This window comes from Mirounga angustirostris, unplaced genomic scaffold (genome assembly GCF_029215605.1).
Source record: "Mirounga angustirostris isolate CCGP_5_RB_7025 unplaced genomic scaffold, mMirAng1.0.hap1 SCAF_2, whole genome shotgun sequence".
NCBI classification, from domain to species: Eukaryota; Metazoa; Chordata; class Mammalia; order Carnivora; family Phocidae; genus Mirounga; species Mirounga angustirostris.
Genome location: NW_026991710.1, coordinates 3,582,424 through 3,605,782, shown reverse-complemented (window position 1 = coordinate 3,605,782; position 23,359 = coordinate 3,582,424). Strand labels below are relative to the sequence as shown.

The 23,359-nt window shown below is 48.9% G+C and overlaps 1 protein-coding gene across 4 annotated transcripts in view; it reads right to left on the bottom strand.

Annotated features, from left to right (window-relative positions):
- Positions 1–23,359, bottom strand: part of AFAP1 (actin filament associated protein 1) — a 139,738-nt gene that overhangs the window by 75,690 nt on the left and 40,689 nt on the right. For 3 of the 4 annotated variants that reach the window (XM_064584235.1, XM_045881543.3, XM_045881542.3), the window contains 3 exons: positions 10,644–10,831; positions 3,784–3,912; positions 2,279–2,376 (listed from right to left, as the gene is read on the bottom strand). In XM_064584235.1, coding sequence (XP_064440305.1) covers positions 2,279–2,376; positions 3,784–3,910 — 225 coding nt within the window. In that variant the 5' untranslated portion in view covers positions 3,911–3,912; positions 10,644–10,831. The remainder of the gene's footprint in view (positions 1–2,278; positions 2,377–3,783; positions 3,913–10,643; positions 10,832–23,359) is intronic. The other variant, XM_064584236.1, reaches the window with a different exon arrangement.

The following is a 23,359-nucleotide window of genomic DNA, read 5'->3' as shown; positions in this document are numbered from 1 at the left end:
TGGGCTACAGTTTTGCGTTGTATTTAAAACAACGGGGCGCCTGGGTGGCTCAGTTGATTGAGCGTCTGCCTTCGGCTCAGGTCATGATCCCAGGGTCCTGGGATCGAGCCCCTCATGGGGCTCCCCACTTCGCGAGGAGCTTGCTTCTCTCTCTCCCTTCTGCTCTTCCCTCTTGCCCATGAACTCTCTCTCAAATAAATAAATAAAATCTTAAAAACGATTAAAAAAAAAGTTTAAAAAATAATAATACAAAAACAAATAATGCATGGAAAAAATGAAACCAATCAAGTCAGTTTCTATAACAAACAGGATGAGTTAAAAAAAAAAGGAAAATTATAAAGAATCTTTTATAAAGAGGGAAAAATACATAACAAATAATGTTAAAAAGATAAAAACCACATATAAAAATCATACATTCAATATACTCTCAATTGCAGACAGATTAAATGTATAAAACAACAGATGAATAGTGAAGGTCTCCTTTTCCTCATCCCCAGCCTTGCGAACCAGCGAACAGGCGGCACTCAGCGCATCTCCATTCGGACCGGAGGCCCGTGGCCCTGCCCCGGCTCGGCACAGGTGAAGGAAGTTGGTGGCTCTCCCAGGAAGAAGGAAACGTAGATGACTTTTATGTACTTTTAGGGCTTCCCCCCAATTTTCTACAGTGATCTCGTTGAAAACGCAGCACTTACGGCCCCACACAGACCTAGCGGATCAGAAGGTTCGTCTTCGCAAGACCCCCAGGGATTCGGGGAACGTGACGGTTGGGAAGCGCTGCTCCACACAGTAGCAACCAGCTCTCACGCAGAGCATCGATCCGCAAGGCCCTGCTCTAGCCCTCGGGGTCCTCGCGGTTATCCTGGTGCATGGCCCCACCACGACAGCCTCTCAGGAACGTTGCGTCTGCAGCGCAGACACACTACGGTTCCCGTGCGCAGTCGTACAAGGACGTGGCCGAGTGGGTGGCAGCTGAGCTCTGTGTCCTGTCGCCTCCCCGGACCCCGGCTCGGGAGCAGACTTCCGCTTCCTGACACAACCTTCTCTGATCCGCGAGGTAGACTTGCCTCGGCTTTGCGGCCACACCACCAAAGTAGTATTGTTGAGAAGAGACTGCATTCGAATCCAAAGAACCTGTGACAATTTTTGCCTTTTCCTGCCTATCGTATGATCTTGAACAAATCGCGAATATTCACTGATCCTAAATTTCCTTGTCTGGAAACTGGGTATTCATACTCTTCACATGTAGGGGCTCTGTGAGGATTACACGAAATTACAAGCGAAAAAGTAACAAGTCTGGTGTGTAATACACAGTAGGGGCCCAGTGAGTGCTAATGTCCTCTGTCCCCCTCTGAAATGACAATTAACGGGTATCTACTGGACACCAGCCACCATGCTGGGGCGCAAGCAGAGCTAGAGGTAAATGGGACCCGGCCCCGTTCTCCTGCAGTCTTCGTCCTGGCGGCGAGATGAAGAAATGACTCATACAGGGGGCACCTGGGTGGCTCAGTTGTTAAGCGTCTGCCTTTGGCTCAGGTCATGATCCCGGGGTCCTGGGATCGAGTCCCGCATCGGGCTTCCTGCTCAGTGGGGTGTGCTTCTCCCTCTCCCCCTACTCCTGCTCTCTCTCTCTCTCGTGGCACTCTCTCTAACAAATAAATAAAATCTTTTAAAAGATTTTACATACAGAAAGCAAACATCACAAAGAGAATTTCCAAGTCACTGAGTTTGTTCTGATTTTGAATGAAAGTCAAATTTTCCAGAGTAAGCAAACGAGCCAACAGCAAAAGGCAGAGAAAGCTAAATGGCACATGTGAGCATCCCAAGACTGCAAAGGTGGCAGAAGAACTCCAAAACACATTTTGAATGCATAACATCACATAAAATACACATTCCTGGGAATGTGTATGTACGTTTTATCCCAGAAGAAGCATAACAATGAACATTAAAGTTGTAGACTACGGTATTCAAATCCAGAGTTAGCCCAAGAGAGGGTCAAGTCCCCCGATGGCTCTATGCCATTGTTGGGCCTGCTAAAGCCTCTGGGTGAAAAAGAAAAAAAATCTAACTTCAGAACAGCTTTCCATGGACCTGTAGCTCCAGCAATTTTCAAGGAGACACCAGCCTCCCACTTGGCTATTACCAGCAGCCCTAGAAACCCACTCAAAGGAGAGACTCTAGCAAGAAACGGCCTCCTTTCCTCCAGATCTGGGCTGTTACCACCTGCCCGGAGCCCCAAGTGGCCCAGGGGCCCAGCGGCTCTGTAGGACCGTGCACTCACCAGCCACGGCTGAGGGATCTCCGGCAAAGGCATTTGGGGAGGAGCCGGCAGGCTGTTGGGGGTCTCTTGCCTCTGAGCATGGTCCTTCACTTCGAAACCTGTAGGCATCAACCAAAACCACAGAACTGGATGAGGAGGAGAAGGGTGTGGACGGTGCCGCCGGCAGCTATCCCGCCCTCAGCCCCATCGTGAACGCTGGGCCAATATCTGTTTCCTCTAAGACTGTACAACAATCCTGTTATTCTTCTCCAGGTGGGGGATCTATGGCTGGAAAAAACAAAAAGAGACTGCAGAACTAATCGAAACACTAGCGGTGGAAATGATGGAGCCGGCACGGAAGCCTGCATTCCTCCAATGCTGCGCGGCCTGGCAAAGGTGAGCTGCCCTGCCTGAACTTCCACTCTGGTCAGGACTTACCCACAGACACACGGACTAAGGGGCGGGCGCGGCCCCGGAAGCAGTACATTTGTATCAGGTGCCCTCCTGAAGCCAGATACTGGGAACACACGGGTCCCTGCGTGTCCCGGCGGCCTTAAGCTCATGCTCCCAGCGCAGCCGTATTCAAGTTGAGAAGACAAGTGTGTACCCAAGTAACTTAGGACATGTGGTGAGCACCGTGTCAGCAAAGGCAGGAAAGGAAGGAACCGGCTTTAATCTGGGTGTAGGGCTATTGCCAGGCCAGACCCCCCCTGGAAAGACCCACCAGAACAACCGCTCAACAACAGTCACCTGTAATGGGTCACGTGTGATACGCAGGCAGGGAAAGACACAGAGCCTGACTGCCAGAGGCGCAGTGGGGAATTCTGGCAGAGAACTGGGCACAGTAAAAAAAAGGAAAGAGAGAAAAAGAACAGATGGGAATTCTACCACCAAAACTATCAGCGGACGGGCTCAAGGCTAATGAAAGAGCTCTGAAGAGAACGAGTGAGTTGGAAAGCATCGGGAGGCACGTGCAGAGAGACAGAGCGTGGGAACCCATCGAGCAGAGGCAGAGGAAAGGGCCCCCGGGAAAGCCAACAGCAGACCCCGAGGCCAGAGGCCCGAGCGGCGCAGTGCGTCCAGGCCAGCAGTGGGTGCTGGCCGAGCAAAGGGAAGAGGCCGAGGGCGGGAGGCTGGGAAGGAGGACCACCTCTACTAGCAGGAGCAACAGGAAAGAGGAACAGTCGTGCTGACCGCAGGTCGACCGCGGGTCAGGCACTGTTCGGAGGCACTTTCTGTCGTCTCCTCTGACCCCCAAGACATCCCTCCAAGGCGGAAGCTCCAGGGGAGGAGAGAAGCAGACGGAGATGGAGTTATTGGAGCATGATCCCCCACTATCCCATCAGCTCCTTAAAGGCTTTGTCCTCCTGTGCCTGGAAAACGCCAGCACCTGGCATGCGGGGAGACCCTCGGGGACAGTGGGATGAACAAGTATGTTAATGAGCAAATGAATGTGTCTGAGAAAGACGGTGGATTCGGGATGGTTTAGAGACAAAGGAGACTGGAGGAAGAAAGAGCAGACGCACCTTTGGATGACTGTATCCTCAGCAGGATGTCGGTGATCACTGCCTTTTTCTCCCTGACGGTTGACGTTAAATATTCATGGTCCAGGAGCTCCAGAAAGAGACGAAGTTCAACTATTAACTCTTCCATTGCTGCAAACGGAGGAGAGGGAAGGGGACTGTTAGACCCAGTGGGGTGCAAACGCCACAATGTAAATGCATTTCACTTTAGCTTAACTGGATACGGTATTCCAGCGTGAAGAGCAAGTTTGCCGAAGCCAGGTCGACTAAGATTCATGCGTCATCTTCTGGACAAATGCACTGCTCCTTTGCTTTTGCTCTGAGGCAGTCATTTTCATCTAGGAGACGCTCCAAAGCCATGCTGCCAACAGATGGAGTCATGACCTAAAAGCCTGACATCATCATGGTGTCAATTGCAAGATATTAAATTTCATTGTCGAGAAGGAGATGGAAGTTTAAAATGCCAAATAGTTTTCAAATAACCACCAGGACGTGGTTCCAGAAACTCAACACCCAACTCTGCCTTTGCAGGGCTGGCTCCATTCCCAGGAAGGCTGTGAGCATGTTTGTGCAGTTACGAAAAAGACGCTGGATGCCGAGGAGGACTTGGGTGCGGACTCCTGACCATGTCTTTTCTCCTTCTAGGATCACGGCCGACTCAAGACCCGACTATGCGGCTGGAGTCAGCAATTTACAAATCATGGTGTGAACCTTTCAGGGACCCCGAAACCCTTTTAGGGCATGCAGGAGGCCCAACTACTTTCATAACACCGAAGCCTTATTCTCCTTTTCCTGTGTCAGTGGTTAGGGGCTACGCTGCCAGCCTGTTGGCACAAATCAAAGCAGGGACACCAGACTAAACTAGCAGTCACTGTATTCCTCACCACGCACTGACAGTAAAAATGAAAATGTCACTGTCACTTAAGAGTGTCTTCAATGGAGCGGTACAAAGCGCTGCTTTTATGAAATCTCAGCCCCGGAGGATGCACCTTTTTGGGATCCTGTGTGAGGAAGTATGCAAACCGCCCCTCTCCTGCCGACCGACGGACAATTGCTGTCAGAGGAAAAGCAAGTGTGCACTGTTTGAAGTGCACGTCAGACTAAGGGGCTCTTCTCATGTGGCCCCAAAGAAGAAATGATACACAAACTACAAGGACGTGCACTGAGTGTATGACCAACATCCTCCCAAAAGGGGACGAAGTGACCTTACCATGTCCAGGTAAACAATGACAGCACTGGTTGCCAACGATAAAATCTGAGCTTCCAAACGGAAGTGAGAATTTCGAACACTTGTACCCACCACCGTGAGCATGACAACTTCTCAGCAGAGACTTTCCTGATCAGATGGGGACAGGCACTGGCCAACAGGCTTTTGTGATCTAGTATAATGCGGTATGTCAGCTTTTAGAAGATCCGCACCACTCCGTGAACAGTGAGGTCACAAAATCACACGTGGGCGAGGATCCGTCTAACGTACAAAATAAGCGGAAATATTCTAATGTAACAGAGGATGAAGCATTCTATGATGCAACTTCAGATCCCAAATTGCAGCTAACTTTTAAGAAACTACCCCCTGCCAGTTTTTCGTGTAGAATCAAAGAAGAATATTGACAGTTTTCTGAAGAGGCACTGAAGTATTCTTCTCTATGTATCTGTGCGAGCCAGATTCTCTCTACGTGCTTGCTCTAATCTGAATGCAGAAACGGATACAAGAATCTAGCAATCTTTATCAGACCAGACACAGGAGATGCTTGCAGAAATAGAAAACACGCCACTCTCTCACAAATTAGCTTGTTTTGGGAAATGCAGTTACTTTTCATAAATAGATTTTTTAATGAATTAATAAATACCTTAAAAATCTGCCACTTTTTAATTCAAATATGAGAAATATATACAGATACACCCACATAAATAAAAGCTCTTTGGAATGTTCAATATATATTTTAAGACCAAAAAGTCCCAAGCAAAAAAGTTCAGTCCATGGGACTCTTTCCAAGCCTACAACACTCTTCAGGACTAAAGATATTAACTGAGGCCATGTTGCTGTCACTACCAAAGCTCTCATAATTTTAGGTAAGTCTAGGACAGAGAAATGGCAAATGAGTCCAAAGTAGGCAAGGTGTATTCCTGAGCTGTTCACTTGTCCTAACTGAATGAGTTTTGCTCTATGAAATGAAGAAGTTGGATTAAATAAGTCGTTAAGGTCCTTTTTCATTAGTAAAACAACTTCTTGATGATTCTAAGGGGAAAACAATCTCATCTATACTCTAAGAATGAAGGGCTGCCCGCGTTATTCATAAGAGCCAGAAGGTAGAAACAGCCCACGTATCCACTGATCAATGACTAGAGAGAGCGATGTGGTCTCTCTGTACGTGATGGGACACTATGCAGCCTCCAACGGGAAGGGCATTCTGACACCTGCTACAACACGGATGAACCTTAAGGACATTGCGCTGAGTGAAGTAAGCCAGTCACGGAAGGACAAACACTGTATGATTCCACTTACACGAGGTACTTAGAGTCATCAAAATCATCGGGACAGAAAGTGGAGCGGTGTTTGGGGGGCCGGGAGGGGGAATGGGGAGTTAGTGTTCAATGGCTGTCTTCAGTTTGGGGAGGTAAGTTACAGTTGGGGAAGATGACGCAGCTCTGGGACGGATGGTGGTGACGGCTGCACGCCAGGGTGAATGTGCTGAATGACACTGAATTGTACATTCCAAAAGGGTGAAAATGGCAAATTTTATGATGCACATATTGTACCACAATAAAAAATACCAACCAAAAATCGATGGGCGGCCATCAGCAGAAATGTTAAAAATGCTTATGGGCCTATGTGAACCTCACAGCAGCCCATCTTCATTCACATATTTTCTTATCAAAAACGCCTCTCTTGTAGATAGCCAAATTACATTTATCCTGTAAGGTTTCACTTAGTGCCAGCTCACAGCATCAAAATGTCTGAAGAGGACCTCAGACTGAGTCTGTCCTGTCTCTGCCCTGAGCTCCCTGACAGGTTTCCCATGAGGACTCACGCAGACCCCTCCCGGCTGGGCGCTGGCCGTAAGCATGCTGGGGGACACCTGCCTGGCCGTGCTCCCCGGCTCAGAGACCAGCGCCTTCTGCCACACGTGGCCTCTGGGCAGCCACAGCCACCCTACGGCGCCCACAGCCACCTCCCGCTCCCAGATTATAACTCTCTGGGCCACCCTAACCCAAGATGGCCAGTCCAACTCTCCTTCCGGAGGAGTTTGCCTGGGACTAGGAACTCGTGGGCAGTTGGGATCTCCGGAGCTGAAGACATGTGGACACAGGAACCAGGTACAGCATGTACATGCCGGAGGGAGGAGCCAGGACCAGAGGAGGGAAGGATCCGGTTATCAGCACATGGGGGAGCACAAGCAGACGTGCTCAGGCACCAGAGACTGGGTGAGGCGAGAGGAAGAGACAGACAGAAAGACTGCCGGGCTTCCGAGACCTTCCTGGGCTCTCCTTGGTCACCTGTGCACTTGAAATGCACAACATACCTGCATCGTTCTAACAAATGTTCATTTCACTGATTTTTACTAAGCTGCCCTGGATGGTTTTCTTTTCACTGAAATCTCAGACCAAGACCGCAAAGCACAGACAGCTCTCCCCACCGCGGGGTGCAGAACCCTCCAAATCGGAGAGTGTGATTGGTCAGAAAAGTTACTCCCTTTCAGGATCTTCACAGACTAAACAAGCCACATTCTACCCTTAACTGTCCCTTCAAACACTCAAAGCCCACAGCATCCCCTTTCTCCCAGCCTGCTCTCATTAATCGCCCCCAACTGGCTCCTCCCCACAGGGGTCTTCCTCAATTACCAAAGTTCCTTCGTCTTGCAGCAGCCGAACCGATAACCGGATATCGAGTGATCTGTGGGTTGGTTTTTGTTTGGTGGTACAATGCACACAGAAAGCTCACGAGTCCTGACGCACAGCTCACAAGGGAAGAACTGACACTTTCTGACGACCCACTATCCACGATGCCCCCTCCTCCCGGGGGGAATGCTGCAGAGACCCCCTTGTCCCCATCCGCAGGGGCATGAGAAGCAAGCAATGGTCTGGTTACCTGTCTTTGAGCAAATGCTCCCCCAGCAGCCTCAAGTGCCCGCACTGTGCTCGTCCCTGGACAGGTGTGAGTTCACTTTGCTCCCAGAGACCCCGATGGGTTACATGGTGTTATCAGCCCCGGTTTACAGCTGAACAAACAGAGGCTCAGAGGGGTTGCCAAAGGCTATGAGACAAATAAGCGGCTAAGTCTCTGCAGCTAATAATTTACTCACAGCCACACAGCAAGAGCACAGCAGTGAGAACCTGAGCGCAGATCTAACTCCAAAGGCCCTGCTTCAACCATTGTGTGATAATCATTCCATGACTGCCTTCTGAGATGACGCTGGCCTGGTGAGATGTCACAGCCATTTTTTTTTAAGAGCGATCACATGGTCAGATAAAATTAAGAACACACATCCTAGAAAAAATTAGGAGGGTGATCCATTTCACCAGAGCCTCCACGGTGCCCTGTAGAGTATTATAATCATGTACTGAGCTATCTACCTCCCCCAGTGTACCGCCCGTCCTGGTGCGCATGGACAGCGTCCCATCATCACTGGGTTCCTTCTGGTGCCCATGCACTCGGCAAATGCATGTTGAAGGTAGGGGCATGACATCCCATAGCTCACAGACATGCCACCAAGGCAAGGGAGGAACGAGAAGTTCCTGTACCCAGGAGCCTGGGTGGCTCAGTCGTTAAGCGTCTGCCTTCAGCTCAGGTCATGATTCCAGGCTCCTGGGATCGAGCCCCGCATCGGGCTCCCTGCTCCTCAGAGAGCTTGCTTCTCCCTCTCCCTCTGCCCCCGCCCCCACTTGTGCTCTCTTTCTCACACTCTCTCTCTCAAATAAATAAATGAATAAATAAAAAGAAGTTCCTGCACCCGATTTTCAGTTTAAAATTCTTAATACAAACATGCCTGTCCCGTAAGTCTAGTAGAGTCAGAAGGAGCTGGAATGCGTATGCTTACGAAGGGGGTGGCGCCGCACGACTCTGGTCTGCAGGACACCCAGGAGGCATGAGGAGCCCGCATCTGGCAGCGCCCTCCATGCTGTCTTGCCAGCTCTGAGCCAGCCCTCGTAGGACAGGCACAGCGATCCAGCATCCAGGGATTCAGGTGAGGTTTTCAGAGACATAGCCTAAGTGCCCTTCACCACATGCCACCCAGGACTTACCTTCCCGATATCCAGCTTTTCCACTGCCTAACACCAGCTCCCTCCTGCATCTCCAGGGTCAGGAAAAACTCACAGGTGCCCCCTGACCTCCCCCAGCACTCCCAGCCCAAGTCCTCATTATGATACAGGTCTATGTCCCCCCGCAAGGTCCATCACTCCCTAGAGACGTCGCATAGAGAACGAGAGCTGAGTCTCAGTTTCTTCATCTGTAAAATGGTGAAAATAAGTCCTGTGTCAAAGGGCTAGTGTGATAATCCGTCGTAATGTGCACGACGCACTTAGTGTGTTGCCTGGCACGTGGTCAGCGCTTGGTGGCAGCTCTCGTTCCCATAATGTTATGGGAACATAACATTATGTTCTGGTCCAAGGTCATACTGTTCAAAATAAGAGGCTGGATGGGTGTCAGAACCAAGTCTGCTTGGTTTTCGTGCCTCTGCTCGCGACACCACCACACTGCACATTTCGCTCATGGTGGACGAGGACGTTCATTCTTCTTAGGTTATGTTCCTCGGTGTTCGTGGTCAAATAACCGCTTTCCCATGACACGGAGCAGGCTCTCTACACAATCACATCCTTCAAGGACATTGCTCAAATTGCGCCTTACAGGGTTGTTTCATCAGTGGTTCTGATATTAAAAAATAGCATCTTACGACTGTAGATAATTCATCCAACTCCCTCAACCTCCTGATGAAGAAAGAAGGCTCAGAGAATCGGAGACTCACCAAGGGCATGGTCTGCTCCACCACTCCCATCTGTATGCCCAGAACTCAGGCCAAAGGGCTTTGCGTTCAGAGTAACCACTAGTTATATTCTACCATATAAAATACTCCCAGTGTATTTTATCCCTTGATCCTCACACTCCCGTTATCTTTGAAACATCACAGACGGCAGAGATAAAATGAAGAAAGGTGCAGAGCCTGACCCAGGACAGGAAGCAAAGCAGGGACACATCCACCCTAGACCCAGGGCCCCTACCGCCTTTGTTTGACCCCCTAACCCTCACACCCGTTATCCTCCACTGGGCAGAATGGGACTCACTGAACATAGACTGGGATCAGGACACAGGTTGTTAGCCAGTAACTCCCAGAAAAAAATTTTTTTTTCCTCAAATGCCTACACCACACAGAAGATCTGGCTACAGAATTTATGATTCCCAAAGCAACCGGGAAATCAACTGGAGTCATTTCAGGATATATTCTATGCATCTGAAAAGCAGCACTCCCTTCTCCCTAGCCAAAGGATTTTTGCACTAAATTAAGTGACTCTGCTCTGTCTTACGTGGTCAGTGTCTTCCACGGTCCTACGTAAAGAGGGAAAGTGTGAGTAAAGGCTAGACAGCACGGCAGACCAGTAATTCAGTCCAGCAACATGCTTCCTCTGTAATCAACCCCTCTACTCTTGAAAGCAAACCTCTGACTCAGGTTGGGCAGTGGGTTCATTTATTTCAACAACATAAAAGAAATGGGCTTTTGTTTGTGGGACCCAAAAGCCACTTCAAAGGAATTTGATTCACCTGAGTGCCTAGGTCACAGAATTTGAAAGCCAGAAGGGCCCGTGGGGTCCAGTGCCTTTATTTCACATGGGAGAAAGCTGGGGCCCAGGGAAGGAAAGTGACCTACCTGCTGAAGTCACACGGGATTTGGTAAAAGGGCTGGAACCAGGAGCCGGGAGGCCTAACGGCCAGGCAGGAGTGTCCTGGTCTGCACGGAACGGTCTTCCTCACACGCCTCCTCCAGGGGCGAGCACGGAATGCCCAGGGTCCACCTGCAGTTTCTCAGGAAACCAAACCACTCTTTGAGAGCAAATCCTGCAAATGAGAAGAAATGCCTGCTATGACTGGCTCTGGGAAGACACAGTTGACTACCCAGAACTCGCTGCTGCTTGGTCAGAAAAGAGAAGGAACGGCCCGCAGATTCACATCACTCCGTGGGTCACAGGCACCGACTATACACGTGGCCACATCCACGTTCTCTGCGGTTGGCAAACTTCAGTTGACGAGTGAGAGACCTAGTGCTGTCTGCGTCCTCAGTTCTAGTCAGTGTCACCAGACAGCACGAGGGCAGAGGGGCGTCTTTCCAACACCAAGTGTTCATCTGAGATCCCTCCCAGGTAGCTCTTCCTTTCGGGGTCCTAACCTAGTGCACAGAAACTAGACGTGGGTAACTTCCCTCACCTAGTCTCTGCTGAAAACAAATACATGCTTCCCCCTAACTCCCCAGTGCCCCTGGCTCTCCCGCTCCCAGCCACACACCCCCAGCCCCAGCTGGTGCCCCGACCTGCCAGCCTCCACATGCCCTTCTCACTGTGTGATCCTCTGGGGTTCCTGCCTGCTGTAGCCAGGGTTACCTCCTCTGCCAGCCAGCCCACCCGGGTCACCTGGCTGGCTCTCCTCCCTGCCCCTGCAATTGCTGCCAGTCCCCTAGAGTGGAGTGCACGTCTAGAGTGCAGTGGTCATTCCGTCCACCCTGACCCCTCCTTCCCAGAATCTCTCTGTGCCTCTACGCGGTCCCTCCTCATCTGCCGCTTCTAGAAGGAGCCCAGCCTTTGCAGCCACACAAATCAGGCCCAGATCCCAGTTCTGAGTCTTCCTAGTTGTGTGAACCTTGGCTAAGTGAGTAATTCCCCCAAATTATCTCATGCTTAAAATGAGATGCTGATTATGCATCTCAGTATTGTAATGAGGACTAAATGAGCTGCTCTACATACAGAGCCAAGTATTTCACAAATGGTAGCTATTATCATTATGATTAGCATATGCTCATCTTACTAGAACTTCACCGTATGACTTGGGATCAATGAACACAGTAAGTGAACACTGCCCACACACTTCTTATCTTCTCAACTATGGCATCCTTAAATATCTGCCCCCCTCCCTTAAGAAAAGTCAGGAAACACTATTCTGTACAACTCTGTGCAAATACATTTGAAATTAGGTGAAGTACATAATTTCACAGGTAAGAATACAATTTACCAAATTGTTTTAGAAAGCATACACAGATCGATTTTCCATAGAAGAAATAGAGAAAGTTGTCAAAGAATTAGCATCACAAATAAAAGCCCCAGGCCCAGATGGTTTTACAGGGGAATTCTACCAAACCTTAAACGCCAAACCTTACTACACAAATTCTTCCAGAGGATAGATACATAAAGTTTTCAAATACTTTCTTTTTTTAGAAGTAGGTACAAAAGTGATGCCTAAACCTGATAGAGACCACCCCCCCCCAAAAAAACCCCAAAGACTATTGTTACTTACAAATATCAATGCAAAAATCCTAAATAAAATATTAGCAAACAGAAATCAACACAATACATTAATAGCACACCATGACCAAAGGGGGTTCATTCCAGGAATGCAAGGATGACTCAACATTAGAAAATCTACTAATATAATTCATCGTATTAATAGATCTCATGAGAAGATCATGATTCTCTCTACAGATCGTGAAAAAGCCTTCAACAAAATGCAGTACTCATTCCTGCTTTTTTAAAAAAGTCAATAAATGGGAATTGATATATACTTTCCCCACTTGATAAAATACATGTACTAACTACTATAGGCTGAATGTCTGCATCCCCCCAAAATTGTTGATGTTGAAACCTAATGTCCAATGTGATGGTATCAGGAGGTGGGGCCTTTGGGAGATGATGAGGTCATGAGGGTGGAGCCTTCACAAAGGGTATTAGTGTCCTTGCCCCTTCCCCCTGTGAGGATGAAAAGTAGGCAGTCTACAACCCAGAAGAAGGCCTTCACCAGAACCTGTCCATGCTGGAACCCTGCTCTCAGATATCCAGCCTCCAGAACTGAGAGAAATAAATTTCTGTTCTTTACAAGCCACCCGGTCTGTGGTATTTCGTTATAGCAGCCCAAAAGGAATAAGACACAGAGACAAACAAAAACAAGAACAGCATCCTAGTCAGGGAGAAAGACTTCAGGCATTCCTGGTAAGGTCAGAGACAAGTCAAGGAGGCCCATTTGCTCCACTGTCTTTAACACTACATTGGAAGTGTTAGCCAATGCAATTAGAAACGAGTAGGCAATAAGAAACTTAAGGATGGAAAAGAAAAAATAAAATGATCTCTGTTTGCAGCTGATATGAAATTATACATAGAGAACCCAAAATAATCAATGATAAAACTACTATAAATAATGAAAAACTTGAATAAAGTAGTAGAATATGTAGAAACTACTGCTTTTCACATATTAATTTTTTACCAAACAATAAACACTAGAAAACAGAATGAAAAAGAATATCTCATTTAAAAGCAATTAAAAAAAGGTAAAACACTTAAATTTAAAAAGAAATGTGCAAAACTTCCATACAGAAAACCTAAAACATTCCTGAAAGACAAAGAAGTAAATCTGAACAAATGGAAAAGTGTCCCTTGCCTATGGAGAGGACAACTTACCATCAGAAAGATGTCAATTCTCTCCACGTTCACAAATAAATTTAATATACCAGCGAGCATGCAAGGATATTTAAGAACAAGGAAGAGGGACTGGCCCTCTCCCCTATCAAAACATAATATAAAGTTTATATCATTAAAAAGGTGTGAGGGGCCCTGGGGTGGCTCAGCTAGTTGAGCATCTGACTCTTGATTTCGGCTCAGGTCATGATCTCAGGGTCCTGTGATGGAGTCCTGCATAAGGCTCTATGCTCAGCAGGGAGTCTGCTTGAGATTCTCTCTCTCTGCCCCTCCCCCAGCTCATACTCATGCTCGCTCGCTCTCTCTCTCTCTAAAGTAAAATAAGTAAAATCTTCAAAAAAAAAAGTGTGATACTGGCACATAAATTCCCAGTTGGATCAATTCTACTTAATAGTCAACAAACAGGCCTATATATTTAGACATGTGGCTTCTGATAAAGGCAGTGTCTCAAACCCAATGGGGAAGAGACAGACCTCTTAACTGGAGTTAGGACAACTGGTGGTCACTTGGGGAAAGAAGAAAGATAAATTTAAATACTTAACATCATACACCAGAAAAAACTCCAAAGATGCTTGAGAATCAAGGTATTTTTAAAAAGTAAGACCATTAAAGTCCTCGAAGAAATAGAAGGTGAATTCTTCTATAACCCTGGTGGCGGAAAAGATTTTCTCCCTAAGACTCCAAATCAGACGTCGCAAGAGAACACGGGACAGGGTGGACTGCGCTGTGCAGCTCACGGCCGCCTCCCCCCGGCTCAGGGCTCCCTGCGGTGCGCCCACCGCCTGGCCTGCACACCTCTCTTCAAGCTGCCCGTCTCCAGAGTCTCGGTCACTGCACATCTGGGGAGCTGATTTCACGAAAGCCCCCTCCTCCCACTCCCTCAGGACCACTGTGCTGGATTTGAGGGTCCAGTCAGGAAGCAGTTGCTAAACCATGGCTGGTCCCAGGACAAACCTGCTTCTCAGAAAACGCCCTTGTCCCCTACCTTCTTCTTTTCAGTGACTTTTCCTGATGTTGTATCAGAATCTTAACTAGCCTCTGCTTATTCTGCCAGACTCCTCTCTTTCCACTCCCATGCTGTGTTTCACATTGCAGCAAACGGCGTGCTTTCGCACAGCATCAGGCTCGCTGGAGCCCGTGGACCGCGGCGTGCACGGCTGCCCTCGGTGGTGGGCCTCATCCCTGCATGACCGGCTTGCTCTCGCACACACCCACTGCCACACCTCTTACCTGGCTGCCTCTTACGTGCCCGCCCTGGGAGGCAGCTCCGTCCCCACCAGGCGGGCCTGCCTCCATTACAGCCCCTGGCTTCTGCTGGAATTACTGGTAAATTTGTCTGTCCACTCCAGCAGGCAGCCAGCATCTGAAGTCAGGGACTGTTGCCTCCTCTCTGTGCCTAGCGCACCCAGCAGAGCGCCTGACGTGGGAGCCAGGACCCAACGGACAGGCGCAGTATGTTTGGTGAATTCATTCACTCGTTTGTTTCTACGTTTCCATAACAGACAAAATTCCTGAGATTTGTTTGGAAGAGAAAGTTGCAGAGAAAAATACCCCGGATTGTCCTCTCATAGCAACCATGTCTTCTATGATATTCTTAGAACACGCACATCAAAAGTGGCAAAAGAAGGATTCTGACAAGGTCACTGTCTCAGACAGGTTGATCACCGTCTGGTCGGGGCCCTTCTCTGTCAGCAGAAACACCGAGGAGACTATCTGGGGGTGCGCTCAGGACAGACAGAACTCATGTGGCACTGGAGCAAAGGAGCTGATACTCAAGCACAGCGCTTGCATATTTTCCCTTATAGGGTTACAGTGAGGACTCTTCATGCAGACTCTTGCAAATATTTCCACAGGCCCCTGCAGATCATCTAAATGGGCTGCCGCAAGGTTGGGCTGAGAGATCTCAGGAAAAGCAGCATAGCTTTAGACGCTGTCTGGTTGGAAAGTTCCCCTCAGCTAGACCACATCTAAAATTCCTCAGAACTCAGATGACCGGGAGTTGAATGACCGGATGGAGGGCTTTGAGCACAAGCCACCAAACTCCTTTGACTCCCAGTGCCCTGTCTACACCGCAGGGATAATAACAGTTATGTGCCTCGCAAGACTGCTAGAGATCCAAAGAAGGCTATAAATAAAAGCCTGGGATTTTAGGGGCATTCCATTAAGGCTAGTTCAATTTGACTCTGAAAAGTTAAAGTAAATAAGGTTTCTACTTGTCACTCTTGCATCTGGACCTCTGACAGTGATGGTTAGTTCTAGCACTGACTGAAAATTGGATCTTTGAAAGATTTATCAATATCCCAGAGGAAAGCCTGCATTTCTACAAGAGTATGCATACATATGCACGTTCTAAGTCCCGAGAATCTTCCTTTCTGGATTATAGAGAGCAAAAAGCCCCCAAAGGAATTATTGTAAAAATCTACAGATCATATTCCTTCCGACAATCATCATGATTCACAAAAATCAGATTAATACATGGATAGAAAAAGCAAGCCCTAAAGGAAAGATCCTTCTATTATTTCATAGAAAGCAAAAGAAGGACAAAACCTAGATCAGGCAATGTCTTTTATAATCATAATGATATATGTAACCTGATTTCCGGGTTCCTGAAGCCTCATTCCTAAGTTGGGAGGAGAGACTACGGATAAAAATCAAGCTGGTTGCAAAGAAAGTTTTCAGTATATTGTTGAGAGCACGGTGTTTCTATTCTATTTGCGCCAGTTCATTTAATTCAGGATTAAGTTGTGAAACACCAACTGTGCTCAAGACACTAGTCAAAACTGAAAGCAAGCCCGACTTCCAAGGGTTCATGATCTAGAGCAGCAGATAAACATTTGTCTGCGAAAGGGAGAGTCGCTGAAGGTTTTCAGAAAAGGTGGCATTGGTGGGTCCTTGTCTCTGCAAAGGTGATTCGGACAGTGGCATTCAGGAGGACCTGGCGTAAATGGGGCTGGTGCAGGAAGAGGCATGCTGGGCAGGGGAGCGGAAGAACGACAGCCGCAGCAGGATGGAAAAGGAAAACACAAGTCTGTGCAAGACTGGATTTTAAATATTTACAAAAAACAACCTCAGTGCCCAGTACTTGGGTACCTAAGTGTGGGATATACAATACTAAGTAAAACAAACATGATCTCTTACACTCAAGTTGGAGAGACAAACAGTTCACACGTAAATAAAAAAACAAAACAAAACAAAAAAAACAGCCAGAAAAGAGGATGGATACTATGAATGAAGCATCTAACCAACCATTTTATGTCAAATTTTCTAGCTCCAAATCCCTACTTCATTTCTGAGGTCCTCTGCCCTTAAGAATGGTTCTATGTAACTGGAATCTGAAGTTTTGAAAAAGAAAAAAAAAAAAAGAATGGTTCTGTCTTCACAATGGTCAGAAGATGGAAGCCACCCAAGTGTCCGTCGATGGATGAACAGATAAACAAAGTGTGGTCCACTCATACACCAGAATACTTTTCAGCCTTAAAAAGGAACGAAACCCTGACACACACTAGAACGTGGGTGACAGTATGCTAAGTGAAGTGAGCCAGTGACCAAAGGACAAATATTGTAGAATCCCACTTAGACGAAGTCTGTAGGGACGTCAGATGCATAGACACAGGGTGCACACGGGGGAGCCAGGGGCTAGGGGACAGACAGAAGGTGAGTTAGTGTTTAATGGGTGCAGAGTTTCAGTTTGGGAAGATGGAAAAGTTCTGGAGATGGAGGGTGGTGATGTACAACAGTGTGAATGTGCTTAATGCCACCGAATTCTATACTTAAAAATGGTTAAAATGGTAAATTTTATCGCAATTTTTAATTTGTTGAGGTGCAATATTATATATGTTATATATATAATATTTAATAATATTGTATTAGTTTCAGGTACATCACACAATTTATAAATGAATGAATGAACGAGTAAGAATGGCTCCATGTCCCCCGCTCATAAAGCGCCCGAGCGCCCCCTGAGCGGAGTGTAGCGTGTCCAGCAGCGAACCCTTGTGAGTGAGGCCCCAGCATCCTCACAGATGCCCCGCCTTCCACACCCTGCCTCTCTGTGTTTCTGGGCCGCCTGGTCCAGCTACTGTTGCTTCTTTTCAGAACATTCCCATGTTCCTGCCTCCAACTTGGCTCATGTGTTCTGAAATAGGCCTGACCTGGTGCTCAACTTCTCTGCCAACCAAGATTTCTGTGGGTAAAACCAAGTGCCACCCCTCTCTGCAAACCCTTCCCAGACCAACTCAGGGGAGGGTGGACGCCCTGGTCTGGCTACTCCTCTGCCAGTTTTTCTACAAAATCATCAGCTTCTCACTAGCAATGAACAATTGAAAAGTGAAAGAACAAGAAAAACTAGTTCCATGTATAATGGCATTAAAATACATGAAATACCCACCGAGTTTAACAAAATATGTGAAAGATCTATACACTGACACCTATGAAATGTTGCTGAGAAAATGTAATGAAGACCCAAATAAAAGGAGAGATACCATATTCACAGATCGGAAGATTCTGTACTGTTAATATAGTCATTGTCCTTCCAAATTATTCTAGAGACTCAACACAATCCCATTCAAGATCCCAGCAGTGTTTTTGTGAAAAGAAAAGAAAAAAAAGGCTGATTTTAAAATATATGAAAATGAAACAAACAAGAATAGACGCACAGGGAGAGAAAAAGCAATGTTGGGGGACCTCACCGAGCTTTAAGACTTACTACAAGGCTACAACAACCAACCCCATGTGGTACTGGCATTAGGATGGACAGTGAAACAGAGCAGAGTCTAGAAATAAGCCCACACAAATGCCCGACTAGGTTTTGACAAAGATGCCAAGGCACCTCAATGGGGAAAGAAGAGTCTTTAGAACAAAGGGTGCTGAGCAAGTGGGTAGGGGAAGAAGTGAACTTGACCCCCTGCATCACACCATATACAAAAATGAACTCAAATGGATCAGAGACCTGAATATAAAAATACCATAAAACATCTAGAAGAAAATGTGGGAGCAATTATTTGTGACTTTGGAGTAGCCCAAGATTTCCTAGGATAGCACAAACTACTAACATAAAATTTAAAAATTAATAAATTGGACTTTTTGAAAGAACTCACTAGGAAAATATTTACAATACACACATTTGACAAAGCACTTACGCCTGTATGTTGAATACTGAGAACATACAAATGACGCAACCAAAACACCAAGCAACGGAGTCAGACGTTTCACACACAGGAAAAGACAAATGGCCAAGATACACATAAAGACATGACGGTATCATTAGTCGTCAGGGTCAAGCAGGTCGAAATCACGGTGAGATACGCCTCTACGGGCAGCACGGTGGCCAGAGATTTCTAAGGCTGATAACACCAAGCTCTGACAAAATGCAAGGAGGCAGTGCCCTCCAACCTTCCCGGAGGGAACCTCCATGGCACCAGCCACCGGGAACAGTCTGACAGTTTCTTGTAAAGTGAAATGTACATTTACCATGTGGTCCAGTAATTCCACTGCCCGGTATTTACCAGGAGAAATCACTGCATGTGTCCACACATACACATTAGCAGCTTCACTCATAACAGCCAGGAACTGCACGCAACCTAAATGACCATTAGCAAATAGGGAGATATGCAAATTATGATGTATTCACACAACGGAATACTTCATCACAATAAAAATAAACAAACCATCCACACGCATAACCTGTGAAAGAAGCATGAAAAGGCACACCGTATGATCCCATTTTTATGAAATTCCAGAACCAGCAAAGCTAATGTACAGTGTCAGAGAGCAGATGGGTGGTTGTCCCGGTCTGAGCGGGCAATGACACATCCTGTTGGATTCGCAGGACTCGGACTCTGGGGGTTGAAGGTGACCACGTTAGAGGCAGACAGTTCAAGGTCTGGGGGAAAACCCTACCTAGTCAAGACGAAGTCAAACTAAACAGGAGACACCCTCTATATTATATCTGATAAGGCCAGGCAAATGTAATTTTGAGAAAATCTAGGTAAATGGGATTTTAAAAAAAGATTTTGCCGCGTAACAACAGACGGAGTAAGAGCATTGGACTGGCTAGGCATGTCAAGGGCTAATTCTGCTCTTATAAGGAAGAAAGAAGGTTCCTAAATCACAGGCACAGAGAATCAGAAGGCTCCAGGGAATGAGTTCTCTTCATTACCATAAAGCTGCACTGCATCTTTATTCATGAATGGCTGCTTCTTCTAATCAAAGGAAGGAATAAAAACAAACAAAAGGGGAAAGAAAGGCGGACTGAACTTGTAAACTGGGTCTCATTCAAACAACCATGGGCTATTGCTGAAGCCAATGGAGGTGGGAGGGGCTCACAGCCCACACGGCAGGACAGGACAGGACAGGAGCAGCCTGCACCCAAACCAGCTCCACCTTCTCCCAAGGGGGACAGGATCCCACTGAAGTACAAAGCCCTGCAGTGGGCCAGGTCAAGGCTCCATGAAAAGCACCGCAGGGCTGGCTGACCCGCGTCTCCACCAAGCGCGGAAGGCCGCCCCGCTCGGGAGGGAGGGCCAGGCCAGGTGCAGGGGGCCGGGCGCCCGCCTCCCGCGGCTGCTGCCTCCTCACCGGGCCCTAGGGAGCGGAGCCCACCCTCTCCGGGCACATCTGTCTTCCTGCTCACCGAGCTCTCTCTCCAGGAGGGAGGCTTCTAAAGTCAAGGCAATCTAGAGCAGTCTAATATCTAGTACTAGGGTTTCACGAATGCAGACCCTGGAGCTCAGGGAGGAACAGGGACCTTCGGACCAAGGCCACAGAAAGGACTAAGAGGCAAGTCTGGGTGCCCGGAAGGTGCTTTCTCTGGCCCGACCCTGCCTCTAAAACCCTCGGGGACGGTGCTAATTTAGGGCACGAGGGAGGCCCTGGCACCATCTCCGAATGGAGAAGCATCACTTTAAAAAAACACCGAGGCCTCTCAACACAGAATGAAAGATGAGCCAGCAGCCTGCGCGGCGGCCCCCAGCTGCCGGGTGGGAGAGCTGAAGGCTCTGCAGATGTCCAGTCACTGCTGGGACAGCAGCTTTGCGGGGGAGGAAGCAGTAAGAGACGCCAGAGTGGGAAAGCTGCTCACAGACTCCACACTCCCCGAGAAGAGGGGGGAAGGGGATGGGGGGGCAGAGGGAGAGGGAGGCCCATTAAACGCCACCTCTCACACTTCCAGCTACATTATATTCACCCCTGCAGCCACTACTTTATATGAATTAAAAGGCCTAAGCTAACTAAGTCATCTGAGATGGCGGCTTGGGGTCCGCGGATGGGGGTAGGCAGGGCCCTCGGACTTCAGACTTGCCCCATGGGCAAAGCTTGCTCACCTCCGACAGTCTTGGAAGTGGCCCTGCCCACGTTTGAGCTTTTCCTGGCCTTGGTTCTGAAGCCCCACAAAGACATTTCAGGCAGCTCCCGCGGCCGAGCCAGATAGCCAGCTGTGCCCAAACCCCAGACCGCAGCCAAAGGTGAGCAGGGAGGAGGGGTGACACAGGATGACGTGGAAGGAAAGCATTCTCCTTTAGATGGCAGGGCAGGAGGACAGGACCCAGGCACATGGCCTGACAAAGATCAAACAGAATCCTTGCAACCAGTGAGAGCTTTGAATCCTGCTGTCACCCGCCTCTCCTATCGTACTGGGGAGACTGAGGCACAAGAGAGCAAGGCAGTGCGCCCAGTCACGCTCCGAGGGGCAGAAACTTCTGCCTCGTCCTTTTTAGCTAGTCTAGCACTTCTGGCGCCACCCCCCATGAGTGGGCCGGACAGCCCCTTTCTGTTGGGAAGACAGCACTCAGTGCCAGTTCTACAAGACACGGCTGCCTTCTCAGCAATCCAGTTCTGTCATTACACTTTAATGTTCAACAGCTGGAGATAAAAGCATTTTCAAAACGCTTCCTCTCTGTCCTCCAGACCGGAACCCCCCAAATATGGGCTTCTCAGACTTCCATGGGACTACTACTGGGGGGTGCTTATTAAAATGCAGATTCTGACTCAGCAGGTAAGGGGGCCCTGAGGGTCTGCATGCCTAACAAGCTTCCAGGGGATGCGATGCTGCTGATTCCCCGGGACCCCAACCCACAGAGTCTGACAGACCAGACAGACTGGCTGATGGGCATCAGGGCTCCTTGAAGAAATAGTGACCCTCTGCTGCCAGGAAGCACCTTCCCACCCACAACCCACGACCTCGGGGGCCCCACGGACCTTCAGTGCAAGCTGGATCCAGGCCTCCAGCGAGGTCGTCAGCAGAGGGGACAGCTGAATAATAACACTGCCCCCAAAGACATGCTTGGCCTCTGGCTGATGTTCTCCAAATGGTCAGGTTCAACCAGATCTGAAAGGTCTTGGTAACAGGCTTCGATCTGCAGCCTCATCCATCTCAGTGGGGGGGCAAACAACAGCCGAGGGCCCCATCTGGCCCGAAGCCTAGGTCTGTAAACATGGTTCCGTTGGCACGCAGCCACGCCCACTCACTGGCTGGCCCTGGCGGCTCACATGCTACAGCAGCAGACCAGAGTGGCTGCCACAGAAGCCTAAAGCCTAAGATCTTCACCACCTCGCAGGCTTGCTCACCTCTGCTCTGGGGGTCCGGAGAAACAAAGTCTAGAAAGGCAAGCCTGAAGGCCAAGACCCCACATCCAAGGTCAGCAGAAGTGGTTGGGACAGGCCCAGAGCTGGGAAGGCAAGTCTGCTAAGAGCTGAAACACAGTTGGAGGGGCGCCTGGGTGGCTCAGTCGTTAGGCGTCTGCCTTCGGCTCAGGTCATGATCCCAGGGTCCTGAGATCGAGGCCCGCATCGGGCTCCCTGCTCCGCGGGAAGCCTGCTTCTCCCTCTCCCACTCCCCCGGCTTGTGTTCCCTCTCTCGCTGTCTCTCTGTCAAATAAATAAAATCTTTAAATAAAAAGAAGAAGGGGGCGCCTGGGTGGCTCAGTCGTTAAGCGTCTGCCTTCGGCTCAGGTCATGATCGCAGGGTCCTGGGATCGAGGCCCGCATCGGGCTCCCTGCTCGGCGGGAAGCCTGCTTCTCCCTCTCCCACTCCCCCGGCTTGTGTTCCCTCTCTCACTGTCTCTCTGTCAAATAAATAAATAAAATCTTTAAAAAAAAAAACACAACAAAAACACACAATTGGAAATGGGAAGCCAAATCCACTCCTCGGGCTCACCGTCCTCCCGCCACTCGTGCGGAGCCAGCCTTACAGGGACACAGACTGAGCATGATCCCAGCCCCCACGCCCCCACCTCCACTGTTGCTGCTCGGCATGTACGTCTGACCGCACAGACTCCGAGGGGAGGGGCCCACCAGCGGAGAAGCTGACGTTAGGCCTCGGCGGAGTTTGGTTCCTACCCTCTGGTCATGGTGAAGTGTCAAGACCCTGGGCTCCGCTTCCATCCAGGTCCCTCCAAGAGCAGAACAGGAAATGCCTCTGGGGCTCCTGATGGCAGGCACAGACCCGGGGCTCAGACGGCCCGGGGAGCGTGGGGCTGATGGGCTCATCTCCAGGGAAGGCAGGCCGAGAGGCTGTCTGTCGCTCTGTCCCCGGCTCCCCTGGCAGATGGGGCCCCCGCCATGCCCATGTGGATGGGGAGGGCCGGTGGGCACTGGGGGCTGGGTAACCTATGTCCGTGGGTCAGTGGAAGCAAATTAAAGAGGATGGTTGGCCTCCCATTAGCTTCTCAGGGCTTGGAGCCTCCACGCTCACAGAACAGACGAGACCCGGGTTCCCAAAGAACATGACGATGGACTTGTGCTCACACATCAAACGAGCAGACTCTGGAGTTGAAGCAACCGGGTTGAAATTCTGCCCCTGTACTTCCTAGCTGGGGCCTCGAGCACACAGCCACATCACCATCCTCTCTCCGGAAAAGGACAATGGCAGAGCTTGTCAACACGTTTCTTTTTAAATGTCCTCACGTGAAGAACT